Genomic DNA, 21,982 nt, shown 5'->3' on the forward strand with positions numbered 1-21,982 from the left:
CTGTGAGGAATGACAAGTCAAGGTGAGCCCAAAATCTACTCACAGTAGTGGGCATGTCTATCAAGTATCAATATACTCATTGGCGGGAGGAACTCACTGGTTGTTTAACATGCTTTGGTTCAGTCGCTTTGGCTAACTTTGCTGAAATCAAGGCTTTGGATCCTCAAACAATTCAGAGTTTCAGACAATGGGAACTTGAGAATGCAAGGCACTTGGCTCAAGGGAAAACAAAGATGAAGATGCAAACCCCCCAATCAGGGAAAACAAAGCCGTGACACTGAGGTTCTTGTGTTTCAGTAGCAACCTTACCAGCCAATCTACGATAATCCATTCATTTATTGTGTACCCACTGGTCTAGAATTTACTCATTTGTATCGAGTTAGGTGCTGTTTCATTTGTTCACCCAGGTGATCCATCTGGGTGAAGATATGCAAATTCGTTTGCTCACCCAGGTGATCCATTTGGATGAAGATATGCAAATCAATGTTCGTTGAGGTATTTGGTTTCGGTTAAAAAGTCGAAGGCCTACTCTAAACTGTTGTTTTGTGCACTAGAACCACTTGTATAAGCTAACTGCAACTTAAATGGTAGAATGAAGATGGTACTAAGACTGACTACAAGGTGTGGAATCCTTTCCGTTCTAAGCTGGCGGCTGTTAGAACATATGCATTCATCCTTGTGCTGACTGCTGAGCCTAAAAGTTCTAGAAGAAACATTCAGCTAAGCGTAACAAACACCAACAATGATACAACTTGTTCTGCAAGTTACATAAAATCAAAGCTAGATAAATAACAGGCTACGACACCACTAATTTACGGTTGATTATTCCATTAATACGAAGTCAGAATCGCTGCATTCCCACGACATCTAACTAAGGTAAGGGGTTATTGAAAAAGAAAGTAACTGAAAAAACAAAAAAAGTTTGTCAGAAGTGGGATTTGAACCCACGCCCTCTCTCGAAGACCAGAACTTGAGTCTGGCGCCTTAGACCACTCGGCCATCCTGACTATTTGTCAACTAATTCATTTATAATTTATCTATATATATATTCACTTATTCTCCACTACCATAACATGGAAATAAAACGATTTAAGCATATACAGTAAAAAACGAAGTCTTAAGCATGTATGTGGGAAGTACAAGTTATGAATTCATTATTTAGTTGCTTCAATAGTTGAATTGGTGTGAAGATAAAAAACCAAAATCACGCAATTACATCCTTTGATATTGTTCCGTTCCCTCCCCATATCTGTAAGCGTTCTGTGGTCTCCTTCACCTATTCATCATGTTTTTATTTTGCATTCAATAGATCTCAATGAACAAGTGTATAGGCTATTATTGTTTTAATGTCTTAGGTTCTTTACCTCTCTATTCCAGTCTATCTTGTACACCAAGAACATCAGGCATAGCGTTTGAAGCGCTGATCCTGCTATCATTCCGCTCCAAAGCCCCTGAAGACGTTACAAACATAATATAAGACCATCCATAATGACAATTTTTTGCCTGAGTCTCTCGAAAACAAAATAATATAAATATGATAGAGAAAGATGACAATCGTTTTTATTTGAAACTCAGCTAAGCTTTTGAAAAACTTATCTGCCATTCGATACTTTTCTAATGGTTAGTATTCAAAAATATTTATCTTTGTGTAGAAATTTGAGAAAGTTTATCTCTATTAACGATGCCTTAAGCATTGCCAGTGGAGAATTCTTGAGATTTTTAACACAGATATATCTGTAAATATTACACCAAAAAGATAGATGTGTAAAATATATAGAGATAATAGTAGTTAATTATGAGTATCTGAAAAATGAAATAGTGAAAATCTAGAACTTTTACTCCAGTATATTTTGATAACTTGAATGAGATTAATTAGGTTCCTCTTAATTAACGACTTGTTTGTTAGTTCCACTAATTGAGTAGATTTAAGCTATTACTGTTTGTTCATGTCACTCCATAAATTCACTTACCATCACTCCCAAGTTTGCTCCGTAACCAAGAAAATAGCCAAAGGGAATGCCAAAAATGAAATAACAAGCCAAGTTGATATAAGCCACTGTGCGTTGCCAACCACCTCCAATAGCCACACCTAAAAAAAACATGAATAAATCGAAATGATTATAATTTTGTGATACCTATGGTTAGGTTTACATGAAAGACTTTTAGATTTTTTTTTTTGTACCGGTAAGAACTTGCTGCACGCCGTTGAGAACCATGGTTATACCAAGAAGATAAGCTAGCTTAGACACAGCGCGTTGAAGTACTTGGCTGCTTGTAAACATGATGGCAAAATGGTCTCTGGCTATGATGACCGCCACCATAAAGACAAGACCGATGAGGAGAGACTCGAACAGTGCGACGTAGACAGAGTATTTCGCTGCTCGTGGACGGCCCTTGCCAAGCTCAGTGCCGACAATCATACTAGTAAAGTACACAAGTTTGGGTTATAAGCAGGACCGGCTTAATATTATCAGGGACCCTTAGAAAAAATTATCTTAAATCCCTATACTTAATTAGTTTTAGAATTATTATGTTTTTCTTCAGCTTTTGTTATATGATAAAAATTTGTAATATCATGTTAGAGCGACCTTGGTTATTATAGGTTGAAGAAGTACGCTGCGCAATAGGTTAAAAACTTAATTAAAATAGAATGATGTGCCAGGTAAGATGATACCTTATAGCAATGTTTACTCCAACGAACAACATGAGCTCCACATTGTTGACATTCAAGCTGAAACATATAAAAAAATGTTAAAGAGCGGATACAAGCACTCTCAAGTTTTTTTTGGAGGTAAAAATGTTTTTGAAAACTTACCATATGGAAAGGGAATCAACAGCGATAACGTCGTTATCAAGGCGACCAGAGAGGACGATAATACTCATCATATACCATAATTCAAGACAAATCATAACAGCGGATTCAATGGAGAGTCTAACAAAAGCCCAAATATCTTTAAAAGCCAACCAAGATAAACCAGACCAGCCTTCGTTACACCAGCCAACCACATAAACGATTAGAGAGATTGCTGTTCCCCAGTTGGTGATATTAAACGCCAAGGCAGCACCATTTGTTCCCCAACCAAAGACGATTATAAACAACCACAACATAAAGACATGTAGGACAAGGGCACTGAACCCAATAGACGTCATGACCATTACTTTTCCCTGCGCTATAAGGAACTTGGTAGTAGGGAAAGTGAAGGCCAGTGAGAAGAGCTGAGGGATGGTTAGAAGGGTGAATTCTCCAGCTGAAACCGCAACCTTCTCTGATTCACCGAGAAGTCTCAGAACCGGTGTGGCAAAGATGTATATAGGGAGGAAGACTAGGCAGGAAACTAATGAGATAATCCAGGCTCTCTGCATGTACACCCCTAACTTACTGACTTCACCAGCTCCAAATGCTTGGCTACAGAGGGTTTCAAGTGCACTACTCATGCCAAGCTACATGTTTCAAGTCCAAAATTAATTAGCTTGTTATACTATAGTATCTCTCTAGTAACAACTCCATTGAGAATTTCTTACAAAGTTGGACAGAGAATTAAATATAGTCTCCATTGAGATATCATGAATATAATCTGATAGCGTTTCCATTGGTAAATAACTAAATATATACCCAACAAATTATTCAACTTTAAAATAACAATAAATGAAATAGAGGACAAAAGTATCTCATTTTGCACATGTTTGGGTTTAAGTGGTTTAAGTTTTCTAAAGATATTATAAACTAAGCCAAACATTTGAATATATTAAAATATTAATACTAATTAGTATAAATATAAGTTGAGAAACTTAGGGATGCAGATGCTGCCATTTATCACTTTGTAATTTGATTCATTTAATTATAAAATTTTAAGATTTAACTAGATAATGAGCTAAATTAAAATATTAGCTTTAAAGAGTTAAAATACTCATTTTGAGATTTTTGATACTTTGATTCTTGATTCCATGTTGACAAAAAAAAAAAAAAAAATTCTTGATTCCATATGAGAGGGTTGAAAGACAGAAAAAGCATGGAGTTATAAGGAGGGAGAGAGAGAGAGAGAGAGAGAGAGAGAGAGAGAGAGAGAGAGAGGTTGAGTAGTACCAGGAAGCCGAAGGAGAAGATGCCAATGACGGAGAGCGATATGGAGACGGCGGAGAGCTCGATCTCGCCGATGTGTCCGACGAAGACAATGGTCATGAAGCTAACACCAAACTGGCAGATTGCGTCGAAAGCAATCATACTAGCAAACATCCACAACTTCCCCGACTCTGTAGATAAAACTCGCTTCACATCGCTCCAAGTCCTAGCCGGCGCGTAATCCTCCTCTTCCTCGCCGCCGCTCGCAAGAAACGGTGTCCTCGGGTCCATCTCTCCTCGAATGTTTAACCAAACCTCTCTCTCACTTCTCTAAGCCTCTCTCTCTCTCTCTCTCTCTCTCTGAGTAGTCAATGATGGTTGCTGAAGTAAACGTAGTTTATAAAACAGAGGCCAGCGCTGAATACGCGCTTCTCTGTCCCCTTCGTTTTTGTATATACTAAGTCAAAGACAGAATATTATGAAGAGCCGCCTTTGTTTGAAAACTGAACATGAAATCTAATGCATTGGTCCTGTCTATTTGTTTGTAGAAAAATTTGTTAATCTGTGTAAGTAACATTCAAATGAAGTTCAAAACAGAGACATTATGGCGTCATGTCCCTCTTTAATGCTTTTTCTTTTAACGACACAGGCACATTCACTAGTAAAAGTTTGGCAGAGAAAAGTCGTTGCATGAAAGTTTATAATGATTTAATAATTCGTTTTAAAAAAATTAAACCCTAGTGGTAACATTTAGCAAGTGGTCTCGAAAAGGAAACTTCCAAATATATATCCATCTAAGCTTGAATCAAATGGTGGTTTCCAAAATAGGTTATGTCTTTATGTGGTCAATAATATAGGAAGAAGAGTCAGACAAGGTATCCTTCTGCCAAGTTGCTGCTGTTTGGTTAATTAGAAAAACTTGAGTTATGTCTTAGAGCACCCGCAACAGAGTATCACGGTTTGCTCGATAACCTATGTATTCTTTATATTATTTTATTATTATTTTTTTAGCTTTAAAAAAAAAAAAAAAAAGAGAAGACCAATCAGAGGCTTTGCAGCCTGCGCACAGTGACGTTCCAACCGAGACATTGATCCTTAGCTAAAGACTCCAAAAGACACTTTGTTGGCACAAAAACCAAAAAACATAGGACCCACATCATTTTATAATATTCTTTTTGAGCTAAGGATTCAGCTATCATCCCGCGTTGCGGGTGCTCTTACACCTCGTTAGAAAATCTGTTATCAAATTAGTCGTTATTACTGTCCAGACATAGGCAATACCCCAGTCAATCATTAAAAAAAGATCTGATCTCTAGTGATAGTATTTAGCAAGTAAATCAGATTTTAGGAAAAAAAAGTATTTAACAATTACCATCATCTCGATTTACATTGGAAAAAAATTAATTACAATATTTAGATTCCTAGCAAAGAAGTGAAATCACTTTTTTATTTCACCAAAAAGGTATTTAGCAAGTGGTCTCGAAAAGAAACTTCCAAAAGATGAAGACAACGATCGAATTTCCTCGTATCCAATAAAATGAATATATTGAAAGTTGCTTAATCCATCTAAGCTGGAATCAGTATTGAAAAGTTTGGGGTTTCCAAAAATAGATCATGTCTTTACGTGATCAATAATACTACTCCTATAAAGGGAGAAGAGTCAGAGAAGGTATCCTCTTGAGTTTAAGGAAACTGCTCCAGCTTTCCTTTTTGGTCTTCGTCGTCATCACTTGTATTTACTTCACAATTTAATACGATTGACATCAACCAGGATGCCAGAGTCCAGACGGAGGATGAGGACATTTCTCATTGACTTAAAGACTTATTTAAAGCATGTCAAAGAAAGAGGAAAATAACCCCTCTTGCATGTCAATTGAGCCCACAGAGTTCACCAAAGACCCAAAAACCTATTTCAATTTTGTAAATAAGTAACTTTTACACACTGTTACCGGCAACCTTTCTATTAAGTTTGCACCATTAAAATAAAGATAATTAAAATAAATAATAAAATAAACATATTTGTGAGAATTTTATAATACACTACACATGACATTCATCTAGTCATCCAATTATCGAAAGGTAAAATATAACTATATAATTAAGTATTACTACTTTTAGTAACTCGCATCATCTATAACATTGTTGCCATCCGTAAATATATGATGATACTTTCCGATGTAATTTTCTATTTTTAACAAAAATAGAGAAACTGTATAATAAAAATGAGATTCGTTTAAATGTACTTTTAAAATAGTAATTTTTAAATACAAAAATATAAAAATGCTATTTTGTTTTTTATAAATAGTTAAAATATCAATTTTTTTAAAATAGAATAGAATTGAAGTAACCTTGTGTTTTTACGGAAACTACAAGGTCTAGCTTTCTTTTTGGTATTTGCCGTCATTTCTATCTCTTACACATTATTTGTAAAATAATTTTACATATGTTTTTTCTCCAATTATTTTTACCAAATAATGTGACATATATCATACTAACGTTGATGATATGATTTATGTTAAATGTGACATAGACAATTATATTTAATGTTTATTTAAATTTTTGGTAAGTTTTTCATAATATAGTAGTAAATTATACATCATTGCTATTATAAATATATTCAAATATAACATTAAATAATATAATAGTAAAATATAATCATATATTAAAATTTTAAAAATGTTTTTTATTTCTATGTTTTATAATTATAGAATTTTATTACAAAAAGGATTTTCGAATTTTAGTTAGATTTTAAAAATATAAAATTTTAATCGTAATATTATTATTTTCTTATGTAAATCTACAAATTTTAGAAATATTGATTACTTTTACTTTTTGAAAATTATACAATTTTATATCTGATTTCTTTTTAATTTTATAGAAATTGATTTAATATATTTTAACCAAAAGAAATAGATAAAGTTATATTCTGAGACTATATTTAAATATATACATACATATTATTAAATATAATTTAAAATAATTTATTTTATCTTATTTTATTTAAATTAAGTCAAAATTTATATTAAAATATTTAAAATAATTAAAATAATAATAATAATCTAAATATATATTAAATTTACTACAAAATGTAAAACCTTTGACAATCAAACAGAGTTCCAGTTAAAATGAAAATAATACATTTATGTCAGTTGTGAAAAAGACACATACATGCTCATCACTTAGATAAATGATATAAAACTACTATCAATAGTTTATAGACGATAGAATTCTTACAATCATCTATAAAACCGATAGTAATTTTGGATCACTTATTTATAACTGATATAAAAATTATATCAATGAAATAGTTGATATAAATATTTACTATCAGTTATTACAACTGAAACAAATAGTAGTATCATTTAATCTTTAATGATACAAATTTTAGAATTATTTAACACAAGTGATATATATATTAGAGCATCTCCAACCTCACTCCATAATTTACTCCAAATTGAAAAATGAAGTTGAAAATGAAGTGGAAAATGAAGTGATGACTAAAAAATAAAAACATTACTCTATTATAATAAATGATGAAAGTAATTGCATTATTCGTTTTAACTATAAAGTATTAGAGTCATCATTTTCAGAGCATTTATATAGTTGATGTAAATTTATTTGTGTCAATCAGAAAATGATATTAGCAAAATAAATAAATGATATAGTACGTCTTTCTTGTAGTGCCGGCTCAAATTTTGTAGAGACGGCTAGGGAAAAATTTAGAACAGGCCCCATCATAAGGCGCCCCTGGTGCCAGATTTATAAGAACTTCTGAAGCATGCACAGAAGGAAAGATTCTTGCATGTCAATCGAGCCCACCTAGTTCACCAAAGGCCCATTCCTGCCTATTTCGAATTTGTATCACAAGCTATAGTTAACAGTCCCTTAGTATGATAGTACTTGTTGAAGAAAACATCACGATAACATCTTATCAAACCATTTATGTACAATCTAACAAGCCAAGATATTGCTAATGATCAGCCCATATCAATTATTTGATTTAGAGCATTTAGTGCTCTTATCAACGGTCTTCGAAAATAGGTCATCAAGGGAATTCAGGTTATTACTCCTTATCTCATTATTTTTCTCTAATAAGGTTCTTCTGATGTTCTGAATTCTATCTTGGTGTTACTACTATTTCATTTCAATTCGTTTTGCCACATACTAGAGTATTCAAAGAGACTGATCATTATAGAGCTATGCCGACATTTCCATGCATGATTCTCTACTATTTGGTAATTAATAACTAAGCTGGTTCTGTTTGTTAATCAGATTTGTTAAGTCTGTTGTAGCATTGATATCGTCGTAGGCTCGTACTTCTGTTTTACATGCTTAGTCTAAGAAAACCATGGCAGATCTTGATTGTTTTCATACATTCATTAGCTTTGCTCATTCTCAAGAAACCGATCATGTTAACTTATTAGTTACCCATACACATGGAATCAAAAGTAAACCCAGAAAACTAGTATTTGGAATAATGTTTTTTTAAAAGGAGAATGCTTGTGTTGGAGATTTAGTAGGAGGTCTCTTTCCTATGACTTGTAATTACTCAATTGAGTGAAAGGAATCTTCTTGACTTGCGTTGTAACTTGTAAAGAATGGTGGGGTTCTTGCCGTGGAACAAACGTCGATACTAAAACCCATTAAGAGCAAACATATCAACTGGAGTATACATCTATACTATTAAAGCAGGATCATATTGGTCTTTTTACTAAAATTACCCTTTTCTTTACTAACATTGCACATTTCATTAAGGGCAATCAAGTAATATCAATAACACATCTATATTGGGTCTTTCTTTTTGATTCAGCCCACTGTCCACATCAGATCTCTCTTGGGCCATTTGGACCGATTAAGAAATCAGATCCAATTCTTATTTTTTTTCCAAGTTCAAATAATTTATTTTCAACCATTCTTAATATTTTTTGTAGTGAACAAAAATTAATCACTTAGGGGGGTGTACTCAACTGAGAGTTTCAGGTGAATTGTATTAAAATGACAAATCCACTGTTATTCAAACATGAATTTTAAAAACTCATTTAAAATCCAATGTTATTGAACTTGACATTTCGTAAAGTACTCTGAAATCTACTGTTATTGAAAATATTTTAAGTTGTGGGATTTTAAAGTTTTGAGGTGATTTTAGGGTGTTTGGGTGGAGTTTCTTAGTTAAAAAAAAATAAAACTCAAATCCCATTGTTTTAGGTGATATTCTAGAGTAGTTTAACAAAAATCACATAAATCTCTGCAACTTATTAAAATCATCTAAAACTTCATTAAAAATCAAATCACATCAAATGCTAAATTGAATACATCCCCCTTAATTATTATGTTTTTTCCTTTTTAATATAATTTAAGCATTCATAAAAAATTAAATTTTTTCATTGAAAAGTATAAATCTTTACTAAAATTATATAACTTTTTTATTTAAAAAATTAACCACATAATAAAATTAATTTATCAGAGTTATACCAACTTAATTCATTAAAAATAAAGTTTAATTTTCTAAACATAAATACTCATTAGACCTGGACGTTCGGGTACCCGTTCGGGTATGGATCGGTTCTTTCGGGTATCGGATTTTTCGGGTTTTGAAATTAAACCTCATTCGGGTATTATAAAATTTCGGGTCGGATTCGAGTCGGATCTTTCCGGGTCCGGGTGGGTTCGGTTCTCATGCATAAGAACCTGAAAAATAACCAAATAACCAAAGTATCTAAAACGGGTTTGGTTATTTATACTCAAAGTAACCAAAGTATTAGATTCAGTTCAAAATTTTGTATCCAAATTACTCAAAAGTAACCAAAAATAACCAAAATATCCATTCTATACAGTTTTTTGGGTAAACTTTTATTCAATCTATCATATTTTATCCAAAAATACTCAAAGTACCAAAAATAACTACTATAATTAACTTATAATATTAATGTAAAATATTAAAATAATTATAAATATAACTATAACATATATTTTAGATATATATTCACATTTCAGATATCTTCGGGTACTCATTCGGTTCTCGGTTCGGGTCAGGTTCGAGACCGGTTCTTCGGATATAGCAATTTAGAACTCATTCGGATATTTACCCCGGGTCAGATCGGGTTCAGGATCCTGATTTTCGGGTCGGTTTCGGGTTGGTTATTCGGGTCCGGATATTGTACTCAGGCCTATACTCATTTAAAATGAAACACGATAAAGAAAGATAAAAAGCTTAAGTCTTTTATGAAAAAATAAATATATAAAAATATGACATTTACTATACTAAATATTTGTCAATTTAAAAAATAAAGGAAAATAAACCCGCGCTTTGAAAGCGCGGGTCAAAATCTAGTGTATTATTATTTTCAATGACTTTAGTGGATCACACACATCTCTATCTTGTCCAAGTCTCCCTTTTGAATAATACCGTACATAGTGTTTCCTAATAGTCTGATCTTATCAAATCATCCCCGAGTGTCTAATTTGTATTGCTATCTTTGTTTACATAATAAATTGAAACATGGAATTTAAAGACAAGCAGATATGATTTTCTTATTAAAATTATTTTAACCTGATTTACCAGGCATTTCATTAATTTATACAATTGTCATATATTATAATGGGATAGGCATTCGGATACCCGTTCGGATTCAAATCGAGTAATTTTTAGATTTTTGGATATTTCAGATAAAGATATAGAATTTGTTCATGTATTTTTATACTTTGGGTCAGCTCATGTTCGTATAATTCAGATCGGGTTTAGTATTTAAAATTACTTAAAATAAAAGATCAGGATGAATATGTTAAGGTAAATGGGTTTCACACCCAAAATCAATTGGTGATAAGAGGAGTGACTCATCTATCTTATATATTGCTAAGGATCCCTTCCAATATCCGATGTGGGACATTTGTCCCTAATACGCCTCCTCGAGATGATGGTTCTCTAAGCGTCGATCTCGGAATATTTGGGCAATGATCGATGGACCGATTTTGGGCTGGATCGATAATGGATCGGGTTGGACTGTGTGGATCGGGCTCTGATACCATGTTAAGCTAGATGAGCTTCACATCTAAAACCAATTGGTGATAAAAGGAGTGACTCATCTATCTTATATATTGTTAAGGATCCCTTCCAATATCCGATGTGGGACATTTGTCCCTAATAGAATATAGTTCACGAATCAAAACAAAAATATCTGAATCTATTAGTAATGTGTATGTTGTAAGATAAAATGATATAATATTTAAATAAATAACAATAAAATAAGTTGTTAACCAAAGAGTAGGACACTAAATACTTAAGGATAAAAAGTAATACTCACCAAAATAATTTTAGAAAATAATCATCTGGTAAAAATAAAAGGTGTGAAGAAATTAATAAAAAAACCACTACGGCGGAGACTAAATTAAATTTAAGATGAACTATGAATAGAAAATTAAGTATTCTAAACTATTAAAAATTTATGATAAATAATTATATTTGTATTCATTCAGATATCAGATATCTAATCTCCTATAATTCAATATTCGGTCCGTATCGAATTTATATTTAATTTTTTCGGATAATATTCACATACTTAATTTTAAAACCTCTTTCTCAGGTTATTTTATTTTTGATCAAAAATAACGTCGGAATAGTTTTTCATCAAATCTCTTTACATAGAGTATAAAGATTGTTTTTCCATTTATATATATTCCAGTCGTAGTCAAGAGCTGTTACCATTTAACTCTCTTTTGCATAAGAAATTTCTCACCTAGTTTCATATTCTCATGTTTATTTTTCGCAATCCTAATTCTAAATTCCGTATAAAATCCAAAATTATGTAATCTTTCCTTAAGACATTCATGTCACATTTAATTTGTTATCTCAAAGATGATTTGGAGGCTTACAATGAATATGCAAGTATACTAGTATAGGGACGAAAAGTGTAAAATAGAATAAGAAGAAGGGGTAACTCCAGAATAATCACCAAAAATTCCACGAGGAGGGGCATATGTATATAGTTGACCATTGACTTTTTCAGCCGAATCGAGGATTCCAGAATTTAATATTTCCTATGACACGAAATTAATTACGTTTTTATCTGCAAAATATTTATTTCCGGAAAAGAAAAAGAAAAGAACAAAGCCCATGAGTCCATGGACCAAGGAGATGGCAAAACCGTTAATTCTGGTTACGGTGGAGGGCATTGTCGGTGTATAGAGGATAATAAATATACGTGGTGATAAGCCACGAGGCTCTGCGCTGTTCACCCAAAGCTAAAAGGAAAGCAAAAAAAATTATAATAGTATTTTAATTCTTCTCTGTGAAGAAGACGAAAGAAGAAGAAGAAGAAGAAGACCTAGCTTCGCCGCCTCTCTTTATCGGCGACTCTTCTCTACCGTTTTGATCGATCTTGTTGGGGTTTCGTATTCTCTGATCGAGACTTTGTACTTGGTTATAAATCAATCGGAGGAGATTTTGAAGGGCGGTCGTTTTGATAAATCGAATCGAGCTTTTGTTGAAAAACCAATCTGTGGAGGAGAGTTGAATCTGAGATCTAATCTCGCATCGGAGGCGGTTTTGGTGTTTTTGATGAGTGATAGATGAGAAAAAGTTGGTGGAAAGGTATATGAAAACCCTAGCTCTTTTGATTTCTAGCTCTTGATGATATGGTTTCATTGCGAGGAGATCGATCTTCGTTGATGTCCACAAGATTCGATTTTTTTCTTGATCGGCTGAGACATATTCGAGTCTTCCCTGGCATGACAGATGAACGAGAAGGATTGCTATGTTTTTGTTTTTTGTTTTTGAGACTCATCCAGACTCTGGAAAGTCAGATCCTTCTGGCTTCTCATAAGATCCTTCCATCTTCATGATTTATGGCTCTTGCCTAAACTAGTGGACTCAAAAGCTTGGCTCTAGTATGCCTTTGACTTTTTTTTTGGGCTTGAAGAATCAAGAAGACTATGACTTTTGATTCGTCTATATACAACCTTGTATGAGTAGATTTTGTTTGACAACCATATATGTTTTTTGGGGGACAGAGATTTCTTCGTTGACAGGGCTTTGTTTTTACGGATTTCTTACGGAGATTGTTGCTTTCAGGTGAGGTTACACATTGAGGATTACACACAGCGAAGAGAAGAAAATTCCATTTGTGTTTGAATCTATACGTTGATGGACTGCAATGGAAGTATGACAAGCACTGGCAGTTTAGAGCTTAAGGCTACCATCAATAACGACCTTCCTTGGAAAATGGTGGCTAAAGGTAGTAGGAGTTCCACTAGGCGTACTAAGAAACAAGTTCCAAGGTCTGCAGCCCCAGATGTTGAGGCAGAAGGAGATACAGGATCAGAAAAGGTTTTCATTATAGCCTGTTTCCCCCATTTTATTTCTCTTAAGGGATTTTGTTGGTCTCATTATGCTAATGCTTGATTCTATCAATAATGGCAGCTTGGCGGCCGGCATCTTGCAGAAAGAGTAGACCATGTTCCGATCAAGAAACGGAGATTTATGGTTCCCGCTCCATCATCTCTGAACGTGAGGTCACAACATCGTGCTGAGGTCAATCACGTTCTGCCTGTTTCACGGTTGAACCCTAATCTAATGCGCGGTAAAACACCAAAAGTCTCCCAAGATCGCGGCAGTCATGACTTCTCTGGTATTGAGATACTTGCAGAGGTTGCTTGCAGTAGTGGTATGAGTAGCGAAATTGCATCCGTTGTTGACAGTCAGCTTGTGGAACCTGTTCGGCAGCAAGATGCTTTGACCTTATCTGGTCACGTGGAAGGTAATGATTCATCAACTGGCACTGTTGATGTATCAGGGAAAGATACTACGATTGAGTCCCGTGAAAAGGGTGGAGAAGACAAGAGCGCAATCATAGCGCCTCAAAATGCTTCGGCTGATATTTTGGGTAATGCTTCGGCTGCTAATCAGAGTGAAGAGCATACTAGAGTAGCATCTAGTAGTATGATAGTGGCCCAGAACATCAGCCTTGCTGTTTCTAATGAATCCTCGACAGAGAGGCCAAAGGAAGATATGGAAGCAGGTGATAGCGGAAATTTAGCACCTCATAGTGTCACAGTGTCAGAGAACATATCTGGTGATGAGTGCACTGGAAAGGGTAAGAACTCGGAATCCCTCACAAAGGATAGGTTACACTGGGATTTAAATCTTCCAACAGACGCATGGGGCCAGTCTTGTGATGTAGTCGATGAGACATCCAGAAGATACTCTGATGGGGAAGTCACTGAGTCCGTTACAGAGAGAACACATGTTGATGGTAGTAAGGACTACGCTACCGGCCTGATTGCATCAGATGTGCACATGAATTCTCCATTGTCGCCTGAGCACAAGGCAGACGCTTCTACTCAAAATGGTAAGGAGGGTCAATCTGGTTATGATTCCCAATTTGAGGATGGAGAGTTGAGGGAACCATACCCTTGGGAAGAAAACGAGGGTGATAGCGGAGATGTTGAACAAGTGGATTATGGGTCTGAGCCAGAGAATGAGCGATTCTACTCGTTGGCTGAGTGTAATGAGAATAAGATGGAGGACGTTGAGAAAGGAGTCGTGGCACAGACAAATTGTGGAGTTTCGAAGTGTGAATCTGGCAATGTGCATGAAGAAAATAGTGATATAGAGAAGCATGTCGTGGTTTGCACGAATGAGTCGCATCCAAAAGGATCTTCTCCTTCTAGGAGCTTCGGGGCAAAACCGTTCAGGGAGCCACCTTCACATGAACCCATCCGAAGTAGAAGGCAAGTTATTTCCGCTGAACCTTGTTGTCATTTCATTATTTAATTTCTTTTATCATGTCTTAGTTTCTTTGCTAATTAAAGTGATTTCTATGGTTTTTAGGCCTTATAGCCACGAAGACATGAGTGAGAGAGACGCTGGTCCAGATAAGTTTGTCGGGAGGGAGAGAACAGAGATGCGTATGCAAAACAGGAGTCCTAGGAGAGGACAGTTTAGCCGGTGGGATTCCGAGCATCGTTTCTCTCCATCTATATACAAACGTGGTCAATACGGTTTTGAACGTCCACCTCCTAAAACCGTTGAGGAGGGCCGAGTTAGGATGAGTGGCTTTGATCAGCCAGGGCCAGACCAAGGTCCCCAAGGCTATGTTCGTAGGAATTTCTCAAATGGAGGATACCGGGGTCGGTTCAGAAGGTTCCCAGATGGCAACGGGAATCGTGATTTCAGAGGCGTAGATTGTTCCTACCCTCCCGGTGATGCTAACGACTATCCAAGCCGCATGCACAACAACCGGATAAACAGTAGGAGAGATAGAAGCAACTCCCCTCCCGTCTTCAGGAGATTGCACGACCCTCAGTCACGATCCAGGCCCAGAAGTCGCTCCCCAGTTTCATGGAACGGGCAGAACAGATCTCCTCCCGGGTTCAGGGCTGATGACAACAGGATGGAGAGGGTGAGGTTGCCGTTCCAGAAACGGTTTCCGCTCGACCAAGAGATGGGGTTCATGCCGCCGCAAAGAAACCAGCGAAACTCTAGGTTTTTCGACAGCAGAAACAATGATGGTGGTGGGGAGAATCATCATAACAACTTCAGAGGAAGAAAATCGCCACCGGGAAGGATGTTTAGACAAGAGCAGAGATTTGATAACATGAGAAGAGTGAACTCGGAGAACGATAACAATTTCAGACCATATGTGCGCCAGCAGCATAATAATAATAGAAGGTTTGATGATGGTGGTGGAAGCCGAGGAGAGGGGTGTAGATATGAGAAGAATGAGAACATGTATGAGATGGTGCACCGGCGTCCTCCTCCTCGGGGTTTGGGGACAGTTGAAGAAGACGATGGTGGTAACATCCGACGGTTCAGATTAGACGCAGAACAACTAGACACTGGTGTTTCCAGCGACAATAAGAACAACAACAGCGATGCGTCATTAACAAATAAAACATGAGACTTTTGGGTTTTGGTAGGTTTTGTTTTCATCTTCTCGTGTTTAAAGTACACCAGAGTTCTAGAGATACAATCTGGTGATGATGTTGGTTTCTTCTGGTTTAAGGTTTAGAGTTTGGTTCCCATTCTACCCCAGGCTCCACAAGAGGGCGTCTAGATTTTTGTTTCTGTATTTGGTCGCTGCTTTTTGTTTTTTCCTTCCTTGGAAAGTGGTTTTGTGGAAGAAGATAAAAAATGAAAAAAAGGAAATGCTTCTGCAAAGTCCTCATTGTTTTCTGTTTTTTTTTTCTTTTGGAGACAATGACCTATCATGGACAAACTAGAGTTCATGTCCAGTAATAGAAGATTTCCATCAGAGCTGTATCAGCCGTGACAGAGCAATCTGGTCAGCTTTTTTTGGTAAAAGTGGGGACAGTGGAAACAAAACTTCTCACATCCACTGAATAAGCAAAGCAAAATTGAAAAGTTGAGGTCATATTTTAATGTAATGCAAGGTCATTCCTTTTTGTGATGTGTTTGCAAGTATTGTGACCACAAATAGCAAGAATGCACATCAATTTCTTCAACGCAGACACCTAACTTTGAGAGAGAATTTTACTAGACAGTTTACACTTACAAATGTAAGTCGGTAACTCTGACAAATGGGAACTTGAGAATGCAAGACATTGGCTTAAAGGGATACTAAACACTGTCAAACCTTCCTCAAGTATAGAGGAAGAGAACATAGCGTAAGATTCAAACATATATAGTTGGTTGTTTCACCTCTAAAGAGAACCATCTTGAGACCCCTTTTCTTCTACTCGGTGGATGAATCATCATCAGAATCTTTGCCCAGTAGGACGTACAGAACAAGAGCTTCTGCAATTGCAGCCCCTTCATCTGATGTTTGCTAAATAAAAAAGACCTTTGCTGGTCTTCAAGTTTCCTCTGCTTCATCTCAAGCTCAGATGAAGAAGCAAGAGCTATCTCCTAACGTCTCATTTTCTTCTCAGCTTTGTTTAACACGATCAAATTCATCTTTTACCACGATTCTTCTTCCCTTTCCTAGCGACTGGCTGAACTTTCTTCCACACCACGCTATCCATAACTGCTTACTATATCTATAACTTTTTTTTGGGGACAATCTCTATAGCTAGCTATAACTAAATAACTGCAACTAAACTGGTAGAGGATCTCAAAAAACTACATCCACTCTCTGGTATATAAGAACACCTTATGGTGTCTGCAGACAATACAATCCCAAAAAAAGAAACAATTTGAGGTAAGTGAGGTTGTAAAAATCTGCAGACCTAACTTGTGTAATCATTTGTCTTCCTTCCCCATTCCCCTTAAACCTTAGCTTAAAATCCTTAAAGCTACAGAACCTTAATCTAACATTGAGACCAAATATAATAACGATTCGATGTTGGGTTTGGACGGCTGAGATTATAACTATTCCAACGGTTTGGATTTAAACCGAATTGAGTAGCTGTAAACCACGTCGCTTTACAAGTAAAGAAGCAAATACGCAGGAAAAGCGAGGGTAGAATAGTCATTTCAAGAGTTCCCCACCACCACCGCCGCATCCATCTTCATCTTCATCACCTTCGTCTGAGATTCAGAAAATAAACCCAAAATCAGTTGCTTTCAGAGAGATCTTCTAGTTGCCGAAGATAAAGTGGATTTGGTACGAGTCTTGCTTGCTATAGAGAGAGAATCTGCGAGCTCGGGAATTAGGGTTTTGGGGGTTGGGGAAGTAACCAATCAATGACGACGGAGGTTGTGGTGCACATATACGATGTGACCAACAGTGGATCTGAGAAGACTAACAACACCATTCTCCAGATCAACAGGTTCTTCAAAGACGGCATCGGTCTTGGCGGCATCTTCCACAGCGCCATTCAGGTTCTTACTCCCATCTCAGACTTTGAAGCTCCCAAACTCTTGTCTATCATTACAAAGGCCTCACCTTTACTTTAGATTGATACGTGAACTTAGAGATTGATTAGTTCTGTGCTAATGATTGTGTGTGGTGACACTTTTTTGACTTTTTGGTTTCCAAGTTAGTCCTAATGGTTTATGTGACTTGTCTGTGTATTACATTTGACTAGTCTTGTATCTCTATTAGATGACTATTAGATTAACAAGGAAGTGTTATTTGACTTTGTGCAGGTGTATGGGGAGGATGAATGGTCGTTTGGGTATTGTGAACAAGGAACTGGTGTCTTCAGCTGTCCTAGTACCAAGAATCCTATGTACACTTATCGCGAGAAGATTGTTCTTGGGAAGACGGATTGCAGTATCTTCACGGTTAATCAGATATTGCGTGAGCTCAGCAGGGAATGGCCTGGCCACACGTATGATTTGTTGTCTAAAAATTGTAATCACTTCTGCGATGTACTCTGTGACAGGCTTGGTGTCCCTAAACTCCCAGGTAAATTAAAAAAAAAAACGTTTATGGGGGGAGTCAGGGTCTTGGAGGCTAATAATGTGATTGTTTGGGGTTCTGTGTCTTAAACAGGTTGGGTGAATCGGTTTGCTCATGCCGGCGACACGGCCTTGGAAGTTGCAGGAAACACAGCAATGCGGGTGGGGTTCTCTTTTCGTTTTTTTTTTGTTTTACTTGAATGAACAGCCTTTTCTTGGTGCTATAATCTTGTGTGTTGTGGGCAGATAAAGCAAGCGAAAACTGAACTAGTATCAGCTAGTAAAGTGGCTTATCGTTTCCTTTCGAATGTTACATCGAGCGTAACCAACGGTGGTGGCTCTCCACAAGGGGGGCCTGGAACACTCGGCAGTTCAGAGAATGGGGGGAACATGAGATTGCAAGGTAGTTGGTTCAAAGGGTTACTTAACACTGCCAAACCCTCCACAAGTACGGAGATGGAAAGCAGAGATGATGAAGATGCAAATCACGCAGTCCCCAGTCATCAGAGAAAACAGAGCCGTGACTCTGTACCCATCCACCCTACTGCATTTGGGTAAAACTGTGTATCTCCATTGGTCGAGAAGTTTACACGTACTGTTCTCCATCATCTGTGTCCATTACTTCTGTAACTGTCATTTGTACGCCATTTATTTCTCAGCAGAAAAGTGTGATTTTGATATATGAAGATACTATTCGGCACTTGCAAGTCTCACAACATATCCATAACGCTCTAAGAAAATGTGATAATAGTTTAGTTGCCAAAGAGAGGCGAGGAGATTTAAATGGCTTTATATATATGGCACGGTCCGTGCCGCACGGACAAGTTACTATTTCCACATCCAAACATTTTCACAATTCCAACTTGATTTTAAATCCATTAATACTACATATGGATCAACCAGCTTTATAATAGTTCGGACATATTCAAAAAAAACTTCATTTGATCTTCTTATTATGCCATATCACATGTCTACATGACAAAAAAGAATAAGAACCGTTTAACTTTATCACTGATCCTGGAAACTAAGGGACTTGTTTGTCAAGACCAAAGTCAGAAAAAATAGAAAAACTATAGATTCCAGATTCCATTACACAAACAAAACTAATGCTCAAAAAAAACAAAACTGTCCTTCCATTGTGTCTAATGAGATAACACCAACTCTTTCAGGGTAAACCCGAACCAGATGGTGCTGCTGCGCTGTATCCGCCTGCACCACGGCCAAATCCAGGCCTGCCACCACTTCCCTGCCAACACAAACACAATGCCATGTTAGAAAAAAATCTCCTCATCAACTAGTTAAGAAAACTGAATGTGCCAAAGATCAGAAGCTCATAGGTAAAAGAGTAAACTAGAAAGGGATTTTTAGTGAGTGAGTGAGTGAGATAATTACTTGGAAAGACGGCTGGTAATCAGCTGGAGCTCCACCCTTCTCTCCTCCAACATCACCACCACGAGGCCCTGCACGGTACCCATCACGGTCACCATATCTAGGACGGTCTCCCTCAAAACGAGGTGGTCCTCTGAAACAAACACCACAATAACAACACACATGTTCATCAGACCAGACATGTTCCAAAATGTATTAAAAAAAGAGTGTTAAAAACCCTAACCTTGGGCGATCACCAGATGGGCCACCAAAGGGACGACCACCACCAGGCTTAGCAGACTTCTTCAAAGTAGCGGGAACAACATCAGACGGAAGGTTGAGATAAGTTCTCAAGAACTCAATCCCTTCGTTTGTCAGAAACCAATAATAATGCATCCAAGCGAACGTCTCCCTAACGTACTCCTTGGATTTGAAGCTCTGCATCAGCTTGATCACTTGCAGGTTTGGCACTGACTCAATCAACGGATGCTTTGGAAGATTGAAATCTTTCTTCGCGAACAAGACTCCCTCTATGAAAACCCATACGAAATAGATCACTTAGCCACTAGATCTAGCATTTTGCATTATTCAGCTAATGTGTGCTAAGAATAGGATAGGTTAAACAAACAAACCTTTGAAAAGGTATTTGCAGATCTCTCTGCGATTGGTCTCTGAGATAATCTGGAAACAAGGACAAACAAGAACACAGTTAATATCATACTCGGACAAGTCCTTCCATTACAACATGTGAGAAATGGAGAAACAGATCACAAGCAGAGTCTATACCATTGTCTTGTTGATAGAGAGCTTTCGCTGCAAAGAGACGCGAGTTGTTTTTGTTTTGTCAAAAGAGACACAGTGAGAAACTAGGGTTCTCTGTTATAATGGGATTAGTTGTATATATATTATGGACTTGGGCTTTATTTGGGCCTAGAATCGCAATGGTTGTTTGAGGTAAAGGTTGGGCATTGGATTGTTGATTTAGTTGGTTTAACCGGTTTCAAATTAATTTTTGACTCTCTTAACCATACTGAATTACAGGAAACTGTTAATTTGAGATTGATTGTTTTAAGTTTAGACCTTAACTTTTTAATTGGTTGATGCTTGATTTAAATTACATAGTTCATGGTTCTCACGGTACTTGGTAGAGGTTCAAAAAAGAAACTAGGATTCAGTACGAAATCAGTGAGCATAGTGGTGTGAGCAGGGGCGGACGGAGAGAAGGAGCGATGCATCTACTTTTTATATTTTCTTAACAATTAGCTTAATATTTGTACAAATGCCTTCAATTCAAAACAATATGTATAGTGGAAAATGTGTGTATGCTCTCAATTATATTTGATCCTATATCCACTCCTTGGTGATGGTCTAACGCGAATCAACTCGAAGTCTTGAAGATAACAAATAAACTTAACAGTAAAAACCAATTGAGGCAAATATTGGTTTATAGTTTGTATATTAAATATGTGAATCAATAAATTTATAATGCTTTAGATCTCTATTTATAGTAACTAGATCTTTTCGCCGCGCTACGCGCGGCTTATGCTTTTTAAATTATCTTTTATTAGTTTATATATACCGTTAGATCTAGTATATATATTTGGTGAAGTAGAAATAAAATAATTATAATCAAAATTTAAAATACTTTTAATATGTGTGAAAAATCCAAATATATATTTGAGAAATTTATAATCACTATAAGTTAGAAAAAGTCAAAAACTTCACCATGCAGTTCCGAGTTGAGCTAACATAAAATATAACAAATTTCAATAAGATAATTTTTTTGAAAAAACTTATGTAAATATATGTTCGTAATATAAATATAAATTAAAAATTAATGTATAAAAATATTATATAAATATAATCATTATATTTTATATTTTGTTTTCTATTCACAGTAAAGTATATATTTAGTTTTTCTTAATATTTTTAAATGTTCGATGTTATTTTTCATTTTACACTTAAAATGCATTTGCATTTATTGTATACCCCATATAATCGAATAGGAACGATATAGAATACCGTGAAATCATATGTTCTTCATATTTTTACATAAAACATACATCAAAATATATAAATCTCAAAAGGACATATTTGTAAATTAAATAAATATGAAAACCCTAAAATTATTAAGTTATAGAAATTTTACTGTTTTGGAATTGGAAGGAGTATAAATTAAACCTTAAGTTTTAAAATAAATTAATTTTTTTGTTTATATTATATCTTTTTGTCATCATTATATCATTATATCTTTT

The 21,982-nt window shown here is 35.9% G+C and overlaps 4 protein-coding genes and 1 non-coding gene across 5 annotated transcripts; 2 read left to right on the forward strand and 3 right to left on the reverse strand.

Moving 5' to 3' along the window:
• Positions 1-923: 923 nt before the first annotated feature.
• Positions 924-1,007, reverse strand: TRNAL-CAA (transfer RNA leucine (anticodon CAA)). The gene has a single exon. It is a non-coding gene; the product is annotated as a tRNA-Leu (tRNA).
• A 91-nt stretch (positions 1,008-1,098) lies between these two features.
• On the reverse strand, positions 1,099-4,512 carry LOC108822753 (protein DETOXIFICATION 35). Its single transcript, XM_056991581.1, has 7 exons — positions 4,085-4,512; positions 2,816-3,441; positions 2,675-2,731; positions 2,183-2,421; positions 1,971-2,089; positions 1,365-1,451; positions 1,099-1,276 (listed from the first exon to the last, which is right to left on the reverse strand). Exons 1-7 carry the CDS (start codon positions 4,349-4,351, stop codon positions 1,205-1,207), a joined length of 1,467 nt encoding a protein of 488 aa, XP_056847561.1. The 5' UTR covers positions 4,352-4,512; the 3' UTR covers positions 1,099-1,204.
• Positions 4,513-12,274: 7,762 nt separating this feature from the next.
• LOC108822220 (uncharacterized) lies at positions 12,275-16,233 on the forward strand. Its single transcript, XM_018595253.2, has 4 exons — positions 12,275-12,647; positions 13,128-13,382; positions 13,476-14,785; positions 14,886-16,233. Exons 2-4 carry the CDS (start codon positions 13,200-13,202, stop codon positions 15,952-15,954), a joined length of 2,562 nt encoding a protein of 853 aa, XP_018450755.2. The 5' UTR covers positions 12,275-12,647; positions 13,128-13,199; the 3' UTR covers positions 15,955-16,233.
• A 1,280-nt stretch (positions 16,234-17,513) lies between these two features.
• Positions 17,514-19,059, forward strand: LOC108822221 (uncharacterized). The gene is made up of 4 exons (XM_018595254.2): positions 17,514-17,837; positions 18,105-18,366; positions 18,454-18,521; positions 18,606-19,059. Exons 1-4 carry the CDS (start codon positions 17,700-17,702, stop codon positions 18,915-18,917), a joined length of 780 nt encoding a protein of 259 aa, XP_018450756.1. The 5' UTR covers positions 17,514-17,699; the 3' UTR covers positions 18,918-19,059.
• A 224-nt stretch (positions 19,060-19,283) lies between these two features.
• Positions 19,284-20,600, reverse strand: LOC108819372 (40S ribosomal protein S10-1). Its single transcript, XM_018592389.2, has 5 exons — positions 20,514-20,600; positions 20,360-20,408; positions 19,972-20,257; positions 19,752-19,881; positions 19,284-19,605 (listed from the first exon to the last, which is right to left on the reverse strand). The coding sequence occupies exons 1-5, from the start codon at positions 20,514-20,516 to the stop codon at positions 19,525-19,527; spliced, it is 549 nt and encodes a 182-aa protein (XP_018447891.1). The 5' UTR covers positions 20,517-20,600; the 3' UTR covers positions 19,284-19,524.
• Positions 20,601-21,982: the final 1,382 nt, after the last annotated feature.

This window comes from Raphanus sativus, chromosome 8, assembly GCF_000801105.2.
Source record: "Raphanus sativus cultivar WK10039 chromosome 8, ASM80110v3, whole genome shotgun sequence".
Lineage (NCBI taxonomy): Eukaryota > Viridiplantae > Streptophyta > Magnoliopsida > Brassicales > Brassicaceae > Raphanus > Raphanus sativus.